This window comes from Oryx dammah, unplaced genomic scaffold (assembly GCF_014754425.2).
Source record: "Oryx dammah isolate SB20612 unplaced genomic scaffold, SCBI_Odam_1.1 HiC_scaffold_25, whole genome shotgun sequence".
In the NCBI taxonomy this organism is placed as follows: Eukaryota; Metazoa; Chordata; class Mammalia; order Artiodactyla; family Bovidae; genus Oryx; species Oryx dammah.
Genome location: NW_024070209.1, coordinates 67,037,589 through 67,050,386, shown reverse-complemented (window position 1 = coordinate 67,050,386; position 12,798 = coordinate 67,037,589). Strand labels below are relative to the sequence as shown.

General features: G+C 41.4%; 1 protein-coding gene across 7 annotated transcripts in view; it reads left to right on the top strand.

Annotated features, from left to right (window-relative positions):
* The window catches only part of AAK1 (AP2 associated kinase 1), a 171,431-nt gene extending 159,595 nt beyond the window's left edge, over positions 1-11,836 (top strand). For 4 of the 7 annotated variants that reach the window (XM_040224062.1, XM_040224064.1, XM_040224061.1 and 1 more), the window contains one exon: positions 10,390-11,836. In XM_040224062.1, coding sequence (XP_040079996.1) covers positions 10,390-11,504 — 1,115 coding nt within the window. In that variant the 3' untranslated portion in view covers positions 11,505-11,836. Of the gene's footprint in view, positions 1-48; positions 160-1,067; positions 9,216-10,389 lie in introns of those variants that run through there. The other 3 variants (XM_040224066.1, XM_040224065.1, XM_040224059.1) reach the window with 2 other exon arrangements.
* Positions 11,837-12,798: the final 962 nt, after the last annotated feature.

The window sequence follows — 12,798 nt, the reverse complement described above, 5'->3', positions numbered from 1 at the left end:
ATCTCTACCTCTGTTGTTTCTGCTTGTGTACTTGCGTTCTGTATTAAGCTGCGGAAGATAGTAATCTCATCTCAGGTTTTGATGTTCCTGAGGGCTCGGACAAGGTGGCAGAAGATGAGTTTGACCCTATTCCTGTATTGATAACCAAAAACCCACAAGGTAAGAAAGAGAGGTTGGGGAAAAGAAAAGAGCTTGATATCAGCTCTCTTCAAAATAGTAATGTACCTAATGTAGAAAGGGGGGAAAGCATTAACATTTAATGAAAGAAATTGGGGGTAATAACAATCATTGTGGGCCGGTCCAGTATAGATAGATGGAAGTACACATAAAGATACTAATATAGGTATCTTAAAGCATGACTATGGTATTTATTTAGAGAGAAGGAAACTATTTAATAGTTTGACTAAAAGCTGGTTTTTACAAAGTATCAAGCTAAAAATAGTGATCTTCAGTAAATGGAAACCTGAAGATCTATATCAAGAAATGAACTGAACATTTTTTATCATAATTAGAACAATCTGTGATAAAAACTCTCCCCAAAGAGATTCATAATGGTGCTTTGACACCATTTTGCATCTTTTAGACATTTATGGAGTATCCTTTTTTTCCTCTTTGTTATTTAAACATGCCATAAAGCACTGAATTGCCATAAGACCATCATGTATTCTTAAAGTATGTTTTTATTGCAGTAGTCTTAATAACTACTTCCTCCCCAAATCAAAAATTACTGATTTTTACTTTATCAGGGAAGTGAGTTGATATTATCTGGAAATTATGTACAGCCAGCAGTTCTCAGGCAACATAGATACTCATTTGAAAATAGCATGCTCTTTGCAAGATCTCCTGCCTACAGTGTGGTGTGCACACAGTGCCTGAACTTTTGGTGGGAGGTGGTAGATAACTAATTAATATGTTTAAAAATTAACATGTAAGAGTTTTCAAAGTGTAAATTGTTGCTTCTCCAGGATTTTTTGTTTTGATTTGGTTTTTTTCTCCTTTGCTTATTCTGTACATCTAAACCTTAACCCTCTGTGTTTTGTACTGAATTCCTATCTCTCCACTTCCAGGTGGGCACTCTAGAAACAGCAGTGGGAGCTCTGAGTCCAGTCTTCCCAACCTAGCCAGGTCTTTGCTGCTGGTGGATCAGCTCATAGACCTGTAGCCGTGACCCAGTAGCAGATGCAGTTCTGTAACCTTCATACCGTAATACACATTTTCATTACGGAGTTATAAGAAAATGATTTTTTTTTAATCTGCAAATAAGGGGCCCTCTAGCCCTGATCTTCTATCCCTTGCCTTCTCCCATAGAAATGATAAGGAAAGAAAATCACTTTGGCCCTCCAGATACTCTTTGGCCAGTTCCTCCCTGTTAGTTTGCTGTGTTTTCTCATTACCCTTCTTCAATAGCATTATCTTACATCAAGCGCTAGACGCCATGAGCTTCACCTCTGCTGGAATCGACTCCACCACAAGCTTAACTGTAACTGAAACTAGTGAATTGACACCTTTGTCTCATTCTTGCTAGGAATGGCCTCCCAAATCGATCCTCCCAACCCCATCTCCTCTGGCCAGATGCTGATGAATGTGTTTCTCTGTTTTTGCTTTTCTATCCTGCTGCATTATCCTGAGGACATGGCTTCTTCAGTTGGTCTTGACTCTAGGCAGTAACCTAGAGATGGGTGTGTGGTTTAAGAGAGGGTAAAATTGACTGATGGTTTATGTCCGGAAAGAGAAATTGAGCCCAGCTCTAGCCAACCAGCTCTGACCTTGTTTGATCATAGACTTAGCCAAGAGATTTAACACCCCATGCAACCTGCCCAGCATCGTTCCAGCATTCTGGCTTCCACTGAACCGTGATTTCTCAGATCTGGAGACGTGACCGCAAGTACTTGAGATCCTTGGATAAAATGTGTACATTATATAAATTCCAAGTATTGCCCTTCCCTTTAGTGTTTAACTATCCCAAGCCGGGATCTCAGAATTAGACCAAAACAAGACAATATGGTAATATGATACCTTTTATTAGAAGACTTTTCACTGGGGGGTGGATGAGGGAAGGGAAGGAATTGTAGCAGAAACAGATGTATTTTTCTTGTGATTTTTATTTTGAATCAAATATTGTAAATTGTGTATAAATGAAGACACTGAATAGTTCTGTTTCCACTTGGCATTTCAAGTCCGATATCAGGTGTCTGTACAGGGTTTTGATCTCTTTCCCTTGTATAACTAACTACACAGCAACCCTACAGTGTAACATATGGAATCATTTTGAATAGACTTGTGTGTTGCTATAAGCTTTCAGCAGGTCCTCTGTCTTTGTAGGATAAGCATGTTTATTTTCAGATAATCAGAAATAAGTATGCAGACACACTAGGCACAATTTGACTCTGGCTACTTACCTTTCTTTCTCTCTGATGTTTGAACTGAAGGACACAGCCAGTGAAATACGTTCAGTTGGTTTTCCTTGGCTTCTTAGATTAAAAAACAAAAAGCAATTTCTCACTAACCTTAGAATATTGTTCATAAAATAAATAAAGGCCCCTGCACTGACGTGACAACATGCCTCATGGTCACCCTCTGTACATGTCCTTCCTCACTAAAGTATATTTTTTTCCTTACATGCAAAGCAGTTTTATAAAATCTCCCTTTGAAAAGAGGTGGGCACAGAGAACCCCATTTGGTTCTCTTCCTAGAATGCCATTTCCACGGTCAAAAGGGAACCTCTTAGCTGATCAGATTTGTACCAATAAAATTCCAGGTCCATTTGCTTGTTTCCCTGTCTAGTACTTTTGTTTCTGCTTTCTCATGTTTGCACTTTAAGGGGAAAAAAGAAAGCTGAACAGCAACAACAGCCTGCAACACACTGTACTTTAGAGGTCAAGCTTCAGAAGCCTTTGAAAGGCAGCAGAGGAGAAGTCAGAACTTTTCAGTTTTCCTTCTGACTTTAAGTACTTCCGTGCCAGCTGAAACTAGATGCATGCCGTACAGGCCTCTGTGAGGATAATGAATCATTCCCAGAATTGAGGGAGGTACAACCTTCCTACTGAGAGTTTAAAAAGATATGCTTGAAAAGCTCTCCTTGATTGGACAGTGAAAATGGGACTTGGTTTACCCTTTTATGGACAGGATTATTACTGAAAATCAAAATGATGTTCTTTTTCCCAGACATAGAAAGAATATGTAAATGAAGGAGATTGTTTATTTTTAAATAAGAATAATGTTTTATGCCTATGTTTTCCAATCTGATTTTTCTTCCATACATACATATTAGAAATACAGTGAAATATCTAGCTTCCTAATGTAATTGAAGCCATGAAGAGTACAGTTTAGAAATTAGCTGTCTCTCAATTGTCCTTTTCATGTATTACCCATAATTACATTGAGACATATTATCTAGTCATTTGGCTCAATAAAGCTTAATAGAGAATGTTAGTGAAAATGAACAGACTAGAAACCAGAGAGACTGGGTGGAGGAAGGAAGCCTGAGGGGGATAATGACATGGCATTATCTTGAGTTTGTTCTTTAGGAGTAAGGCTTCAAAGGACAGAACTATTTTTCTGTTAAAGAAAACATGTGAGTGACTCTTTATTGAGGCCTCCTTTCATTTATAGCACCATCCCTGAGCTAAAAGGGTTTGAGATGAGCATAGTGTGCTAATAATTGATAGAACATTGAAACTGTAGACTGAGCTACAAGAGGGACCTTAGAGATTATTCTGGCTCATCCACTTCATTTCATAGATGTGGGTGGTGGGAGAAGAGATCCGGGCAGGAGAGGCCCCCTGGAAGCTCCTCCTGTGACCTTTGCCAGTCCCTGGCCAAGTAGCCTTCAGCAGGAGCTTCACTTCTTAGAACTGCTGCTCCTTACTACAGTGATGACTTTGGACCAGATGGTTTTTAAGATTATAGAATTCTAGGGTTCTCAGAGTTTATTATGATGCTTTAGGAGGACTATGAAGGATTTAGATAATCCTGATGTCCTTCAGTTATCTTCCATAGCTCTTACTATTACTATGGTAGTATTTATATTTTAGAGAATTACAGTAGGCTTTCGCTAACCTGGGTTGCTCTCTTGGTTATCTGAAGAGACCCCTAAGTCATCACAGAATGTTGGACATAGATTTTCCTTTTTTTAATATTACACACATGCATCTACCTATTCTAACAGCATCAGATTTCAATTATTGTAAACTGTGTAATCAAGGATCTGCTATTTTAAAATGGACAAATACTGTAAGCATATGTTTCTGATTTGCTTTTATTCCAACTGTGCAAAATAGTAACTAAACCAGAAAACATCACAAATTGGATTTTTCCCCCCCTTTACAGCATTCAGATAACTAGATCACCAAATTCAAGTCCCAGTGAAAACACAGGCCTCAGAGGAGATAAGGTTTAAACGGACATTTGTGAATATGATTATAGTTAGTGATTTCTTTAGCAGACATATCAGAATTGTGACATCTAATTGAGTGTTCCCTTCAAAGGCATCTAGTTTTACTTGGGAAAATAATACTTATTTTAATGATGCTGCCACCATTTATTTTAAAAATATAAGAAAATCAGTTGTATTATTATCTAATTAGTATCTCTTTCAGCATCTGAACCTATGCTCTTACCCTTTTTTTTTTTTTACCACTCTTGGTTCTAAGTAACATTTGATGTTTCCAAAAAAGCAAAACCACTCCCCTACAATGAAGAGTGGTTACAATGGAAGATAGTCAGAAGAATAATCCACTGAAAATTCCCAGAGAAGACCTTATAATGGACTGTGACAACAGTCTTAATTTCTTTAATATTCTGAATAAAGGAACTTGTGTGATTTTACCCGTCTTTAATATGGCTTAGAAAATTGAAAAATACGGGTTTTATAATACCTCTGAAAGAGATTGTCAGTTTGTTTAATGTCATTGGATACTGGACTTGCCTCTTCCCAAGTGAGAATTATGGAACTTGGATTGCTAATAATTACAGGGAAACAAACCGAGGAAAGAACTTGTTTTTCTCAAGATGAACTATTAGGGTTGTTTCTAATCTTTTGGGGGAGCTCCCCTGACAAATTCAAACCAACACAGCTTTCCCCCCAGGTCAGGAACAGTTCTACCTTCAGCAGTGCTGGGGGAGGGAGGGGACTTTTGGGGTTGACCTCAGCCCAGCGGTATGGAAGCCTATGAAGTCAGCTAACAAGATACACCCTGTAGATACCTGGGGCCAAAACAAAGTCTCCCATGCTGATATTTATCTGTAGTTCCAGGAGTTTTTAACTTTCTCAGTTTATAAGATTCAGAATTCTGTAGCCATGCACTTAAAGCTTGGAGATAAAAATGACAGGATTGCCCCCAAAGTATTGAATTCAGCTAATCAGAGGCTGCCAGATAAAGAAATTGTTAGATGGATATTTAACATGGTACCTTTACTGAAACACTCCAGATATTACAAAGCTATCTTTTACTCCTCTCAAGACACTGTAGTTATACCAACACAAAGTTAGCCTTTTCCTTTTCCCCACTAATGATGCTCCTGGAGCTGGATGTGCTTGGATTTCTTGAGTCAGAATGAATCCCAGATGGCCTCCATTTCAAGTAACTGTAACATGATACTGTTTTGTTTGTCTTGGGTTTCCTTTCATGATGATCAGGGAGAGAGGTTCTGGGTCAGAGCTGATCTGTGCAGAATTACCAAGTGGTGATGTTGCTAGAATGGAAGGTGTCTCCTTGGTTCCCACTCTGATGTAGTGGCCTCAGTTCACTCTTTCCCTGGGAGTCGCCTCTGCCCTGTTGCACACCCCCCTCGTCAAGTATATGTGTATTTACCATAGACCTTTTTCCTGTCCTCCCCAAGAAGACAAAGCAAACAGAGGTACATGAAGCTATCTTATAGAGTAAAAAATGTGAAATTTGAACATTGCTACGCAAGTATTGTATAAAAAAAACAGTCTGTAAACAAATTTCTTATGTAAACATACAGAAAAATAAAGACTTTTATCTGTTCAATGGGGAGCATGATGTTCAGAGCTATAAATAACCTACAATAGCTGCTCTTTTCTTGACCTGAAAACCCACTTTTTTTCTGAAAGGATTTAAACACATTGTTGAGTGACAATAAGCACCTGTGCATGAGTACCGTGCAAACACATCTGAGAGATGTGCCGAGGACGTTTTAATGAGTCCTGGCTACCCTGGCTTCACCTGCGGTCATGGAGATGAAAACCCCTGTGAGCCTACATTTGATACGACCAGACATAGAGTTGTAAAAGGGAGCACATATTTGCAGCTACCCTCCTTGAATTTAATCTTTGATGCACCCAGGGCAATTTAATTAAACATTTTCTGTTGGCAACAGCAGTTTTATGCCCAAGGAGAAATCTCTCTCATTTAATTGCCCCATTGGCTTGAGAGAGACAGCGTCACTAGCCAGTGTTGGCTCCCAGGCATAGGTTTTAGTGCAACTCCACAGCTTATGGTAGAACCAAGTGCTTGATCTTATCTGAGCAAAAGGTCATGGAAATTACACATTTGAAGTACATCTCCTGATTCCCTGATTCAACTTTGAAAGAGTGTGGATTTCATTTGGTGCTGCGTTTCTGAAGTTCTTGGGAAGGGATGTATTTTGCTTTCTATTTGTTAACTAACTGAATGAGAAGGTTTTCCAATACTCCCAAGTTTTCATTTCCAGTTTGGGGCAAGAAGTATGTCCCTGGTGCTTCTTCTAATTGTTATTTCACTTTATAGTATGGGAGAAAGTGAAATTCTGGTCACCTATGATATATGGCACTCAGGAAGATCCAGCCTGAAATTACAGACTTCAGATTTCGATTTTTCTTTTTTAAGGGAACACTGGCCTTCACTGTATCCATCAGATAAAATTTCCAGGGGTAACCTATTCTAAATCATTCAGCACTTTGAGTTGCTTGGGAAATTAAGGGGGAATTGGTGAGAGTCTTTGCCAAATCATCAGATACTTGTGGGTATATCTTTCCTTCAAAGCATATAAGCTCTTTACTGAAATTGATGTAGTCTGCTGCTGCTGCTAAGTCGCTTCAGTCGTGTCCAACTCTGTGCGACCCCATAGACGGCAGCCAGCGAGGCTCCCCCGTCCCTGGGATTCTCCAGGCAAGAACACTGGAGTTTGGAGCCTCAAAATAGACTAAAATGGAGTTATCCCTAGTGGAAGCGTTGAAACAGTGTGCTTGACCTTAGCCTCTCACATAGTCCCTACATCAAAGCAAGAAAAAGAAGTGTATTTTGACTTCTTGCTTAATTTAATGTGCTAAACCAAAAAAGAGAGAGACATGACTTAATTGGAGAGAATTAGAACAAAATGCCCCACCTTAAACATCATGATAAGGAAGATCCTTATGCTTGATAAGGGAGACCCTGACTCTGTGAGGTCGGGTCCTGGGGTTTAGCCCAGCCACCCCGCCCCATCACGCCACACCCCAAGAACAACTGGCTAGCTTTTTGAGTTTTATGGTCACAAGACGTCTGCTATGCATAGCCATTGGTTTGCAAAGGAAATGGGCCAAGACACTGAGGTTAAATTAGTGTAAATCTTTCATTGCTCACAGGCAGATGGCTTCCAACGTGTTTTTCTGACAGTACAAGGCTATCTTCACATATAAGGACTGTTCACCCTGAAAACATATGCTTTCCCTTCCTACAATAACACATTCATATTAAGGGGAAAAAAAATGAAACCCTCTAACTGCCAACAAGATTTAATGTCTGTCTTCTGTTTACAGTTATTTAGAATTCCTCCTTCTCTTGACTGCTTTGTTTCTTGTGCTGCCACTACCAAAATTCCCTGCGGGGAGATGTGGATGTCTGCGCACCCTATACCCACTGCTTGTCTCTGGTCTCCAGAATGCCGGGCTTGGAGAGTTGCAAAGGGCAGTTGCTCTCAGCCTCAGTCATACTGCACCTCCTCTAAAAAGAATGGAAAGGTTAACAGATTGGGCCTTTTCAGGAGAATCCTTTAAATGTACTTTTCTAATCCTATAGAGCAGATTCATGCTCAGAGATCAAATAGGTCTGGTCTTGTTTTGAAGAACTGGAGACTAGTTCTCCCGTCAAACTTAATGTTATAGTATTTTTGTGACTGTGTACATTTTTTAAAAGTTGTTGCAAACTTTAGGTATGATTTTCCTATCAATCACTATGAAAGTCATAGAATATGCTCGGAGTTGGCAGATTTACAGTCGACTTGACCAAGAACTGGCTTTTTAACATAAATAGTTTATATAGGCTAGGAATGCCCTTCCAGCCTCTCCAACTCTGGATATGGGCACCCCTACTTGGTACCTTCCAGCTCTCAAAATGTCATCTAATTCTGCAGGCATCCAAGATGCCCACGTTCTATAGGCTTTTTGGAGGTCTGTGCTTACAATTTGATTGACTGCATTCCATTAAAATTTCCCCCAAACACTAGCTCCAGTCAAAGTAGTGCTCATATTCATTGTTGGTCCATATGGTGGCCAGAGTTGGTTTAACTAAATGTGTCAGTTCTTTCCTAAGAGATATGTTGCTCTCCCACAGAACTGCATCAGCACTTAGGGTTGTTTTCGGAGATGAGAAGCCATGCCTTAGTTTTGAGAACTAAAAACTTTGTACAGCTGATACTGTGTTAGAAAGTGGTTCAAGGAGTTTGGAAGGGGTGGTTCCTACCACTTTGCTTAGCAAATCTTAATTTGGAAAACTTCCCTGCCCTATTGCATTTTGAATTTCCTCCCAGATACCATCATCTGGGGATCACTGTGATAGATCTAATATCAGTATGCTTGCTTGAGAGGTCAGAGTTATGTCCCTTCACATATATTGCAAGGGAGAGAAGGTATTCCATTTATTTCCTGTTCACATGTTAAAATTATGGTGCAAGGAAACATTTATCCGCTTCAAAAACTTCAGAAAGTCTTTTGGCACCAGTACAGAGTTTAACTTAAAGACTCTCTAAATTAAAATTTACCAAATACATTCACAGCTTTAGAAAGAGAAGAGGGGGGGCACCTTTGTTTCCAAAAACAATACTTAAGGTCAGAATTGTTTTAAAAGAAGCACTAAAATAAACAATAAGCACTGCTAAAAAAATTTACAGGATTCAGAGAAACATAGTATTTTTGTACAATATCTCTGAAAATGTTCAGATCGCTCTCTACATCTCTTTACAATGTAATGTCTCTTAAGTAACTGGTTTCCCAATAAACTGATTTTGATGCTGCTTCTGCTGTGTTCTGTGTGCTTAATTCAAGCAGAAACTTTAGCAGGGGAAAATTTAGCAGATGTTTCTACTAGCCAGTGGTTTGCATAGAAGGGGAGAGGGTAACGGGAGAGGATGATTGAATTACCTCTGTACAGAGGTTCTGAATCATCTACAGAATCCGAATCATGGTACCTGTAATTTCTTCCCCTGGTGGGTTGGGAAACCCATGATGACATGATATCTCTGCCCCCAATCACCCTTTTCTCTGGATTCTTCTTGCTTAGTTACATATGCCTTTTTCCTGCCCTCTTGCTAACATGTGCCCAATGACATACTTCTAACCTGCTAATATTTTTGGAAGGTAAGCTCTCTTGCATTCTGATAATTGTCTGTTTGATCTTGAAAGCCAGAGCACCCTGAGGCACCTCTACCTAGATAGAAATCCAAATACTTCTGTAATTACCTGTGCATTTTCCTCCTTTTGCTTAAAGAAGCTTATGATGGATTCATTTAAGCAGAGGAGATCTTTGCTAACTTGGAAGACTGAAAACAAAATTCCAGGGCAACTCCAGCTGAAGGTGATTTGTTTAATGTGATGTTGATTATATCTCCCCTTTGAAAAGTGCCTTCAGCATTCATACTGGGGCTCCTGCACTCTTTGAGTAGTGCTTTGATGTCAATCATCAAGTAATTTGTGTATTTATCAAGCAGCCATGTTCTGCTTTTTTTGGAGGAGGGGGTGCAGTCACAGGCAGGGGGGACCACACATCAGATCTGAACTGAGTTTGTCCCCAGACAGTATCTCTGCATCAGCCGGAACTGTCACAGTAGATGTGGAGATGAGGGACTGGGTTTTTCATTCCATCCAGAGCCAGTCAGGTAGAGCAGGTGTCGGTGCCTGGCCCCACGCGTGCAGGAGCATCGCATAGTTAACGCTGAATGTCTGTGTGCCTAACGCCTTCATCTCCTTTCCGCCACATTGTTCCTCATGTTCTGAAATGTGAGACTGTGATTGGTTGTGTTCCAATTTGTGTGCCGTTTCCTTGCCTGACTTTTCTTGTTCTGTTTTTCCTTTTTCCATTTTCAACATCCATTATTTGGTCCCACAATGTTCCTGCCGCGGGTTGACCATTGAGTGTTCCAAGGAGCATTGAACGGACCAGTGCACTAATTCTGCATTTTGTGCTTTTCTAGGTCTCCAGAGAGAGCCCATTCCCTCTCCTGTAATAACTGTAGAGCACTTTAAAGAATCGACGGGTGTTAAAGGCCTTCCCCTGTACCCGGACCCCTCCCGGGTACCTGGCACGAAAACTCAGAACAGTTTAGAATCTGACTACCTGGCCCGAGATGGCCCTTCCAGCAACAGCTCGTTCCACAGCAGCGAAGAAGAGGGGACCGACCTCGAGGGGGACATGCTGGACTGCAGTGGCTCTCGCCCTCTGCTCTTGGAGTCAGAAGAAGAGGATGAGAGCTGCAAGCCTCCGCAGGGGAAGCTAGGAGGAGCCACTCCCTTCACTCAGCCGGAGGTCACTCCCACGCAGGCCAAGGCCTCGCAAGGTGGGAGGAAGAACCAATTCGGAGCCCTCACTCAGCCAACCGCTGATGGACTCGGTGAGCCAGATGTGTTCGCCACTGCTCCCTTCCGGAGTTCAAGGATTCCCGCTGATGACATTTTTGCCAAAGCCCCCTTTGTCTCCAAGGGCAACGTGGTCCCTTCCCAGCCAGAGGAGACGGATGTGTTCTTGAGAGCTCCCTTTACCAAGAAGAAAGGCATAGAGGAGTCAACAGTTGCCCAGAGCCCTGCCCAGGAGCAGCCCGGTCTCCTCAGTCAGACCGATGACATCCCTCTGCTCCCGGGCCTCGATCGAGCCGTGTACCCGTCCGCCCGAGCTCAGTATTCCATGGCTGGCTTTGCCCAGCCGTCTAACCTCCCCTCCCATCCTGTACAAGCAGCAGACCATCTTGACAGCATCTCTTCCAGGGGTTCCTCCCTGGAATCTGGGGCCCATCCTAATGACAGAAACAAAGGACCTCAGCCCCAGAAAGAAGCTGTCTCAGGCCCCGTGGCAGGCAAACCATTCCGCCCCCAGTCTTTATCCAAATATTCCCGTCACTATAGCCCGGAAGATGAGCCGAATCCAGAAGCCCAGCCTATCGCTGCCTACAAAATTGTTTCGCAAACCAATAAGCAGTCGATAGCTGGCTCCGTTTCCATCACATCCCTTGCCTCCAGGACTACGGAGCTGCCAGCTGCTGATCCTTTTGCTTTAGCACCCTTTCCTTCGAAATCAGGCAAACAGAAACCTTAGGAGTCATGCCGGAGTCTCAGGCCCCTGTCTCTACCCTACCCTCAATACCCACCACATCACTCCCAGCTGAGCCTTCCTGAGAAGATTTATATCAATTATTCTCTTTCAGTTCCATGAGTCAGAGCAGAACTTCTTGAGTCAACAAACTCAGTCGAGGTGATACTTAGTTGAAACTCCCTTAAGTTATGCTCATTGCTTTTGTTTCTGTTGATTTCTGGACTTTGGGTGAGTGTGTCCATCTTCACCTCCACCCAGAGTTCTGCTTTCTGTTGTGTGCCTAGAAACTGTTTTAATCTCAAACTGCTTGTCAGTAAATCCAGAAATAACTTCCCAAAGGGGCCATGGTATTGCTACTTTGATTCCTGTAGCTCCTGTTCTGAGTCATGTCTCATGAGGAATTAAGATGAGTTCCTCCCAGACTTGGTTTCATATTCTTGAAAAGGGTACATTTCAGGAAAGAAACACAAGATAAAAATTCTGCTCATCAAACAGAAATGTGATCCCGAAGATACTAATCATTCCGCTAAAACCAGCAACTCTAGAAAGCGTCTCTGGATCTGAGTCTGTGTAGGCCACCCTCGTCCTCATGCATGAGTGTCAGTGGGTGTGTAACGTGTGTTAGATCCTTTCCTTTGTAGAAATACAAACAGATGAGATTTCTGTGCTGGTGTCTGCTAGTGTGGCGCCTTCTCCCACGTGCACACTTTAAAAATTCATGTGAGTGCACAGCTGTGTGTGCACACTTCTGTTTGCACAGGAAACGTTCTTCCTTTAGGTAAATCCTGTCCTACCTTGCGTACCTCCACAATCACTCATTTGCTGGTATTTGTTTTCCTAACCTCACTTACTTGAACCCTGTTTTTATTGCATTCTTTTCTCATGGCAAAATTTAATTTATTGGAATGAGTAGGAAAATCCTCCTGGAATGGAATTTTCTAAGTAGATTGTTTTTTCCTTTAGAATTTGCTGTTAACAAATTTCATTTACAAAGTCTTGAAAAATTAACTGTCCTTATACAGTTTCCCCTGAGAACAATAGAAAAGAACAGTACTCAAGTAATTTTAAAAATCTTGGGTCTGAGCACTCCATGCTGTCATTACGAAATTAATCATGTCATTATGAAATTAATTGATCGTGAGACTAGGCTACCAACTAGATTTGCTTTTTGTTTTCCTACATGCTTGTCACCTTCATCTGCCCCTTGAGGAAGTAGAAACCTGAGACATGTACATAACTTTGGGAGAACGGGAAAGAGCTGAACCAGTCAGCCATGAGAACCTTTCCATTCTTTGTC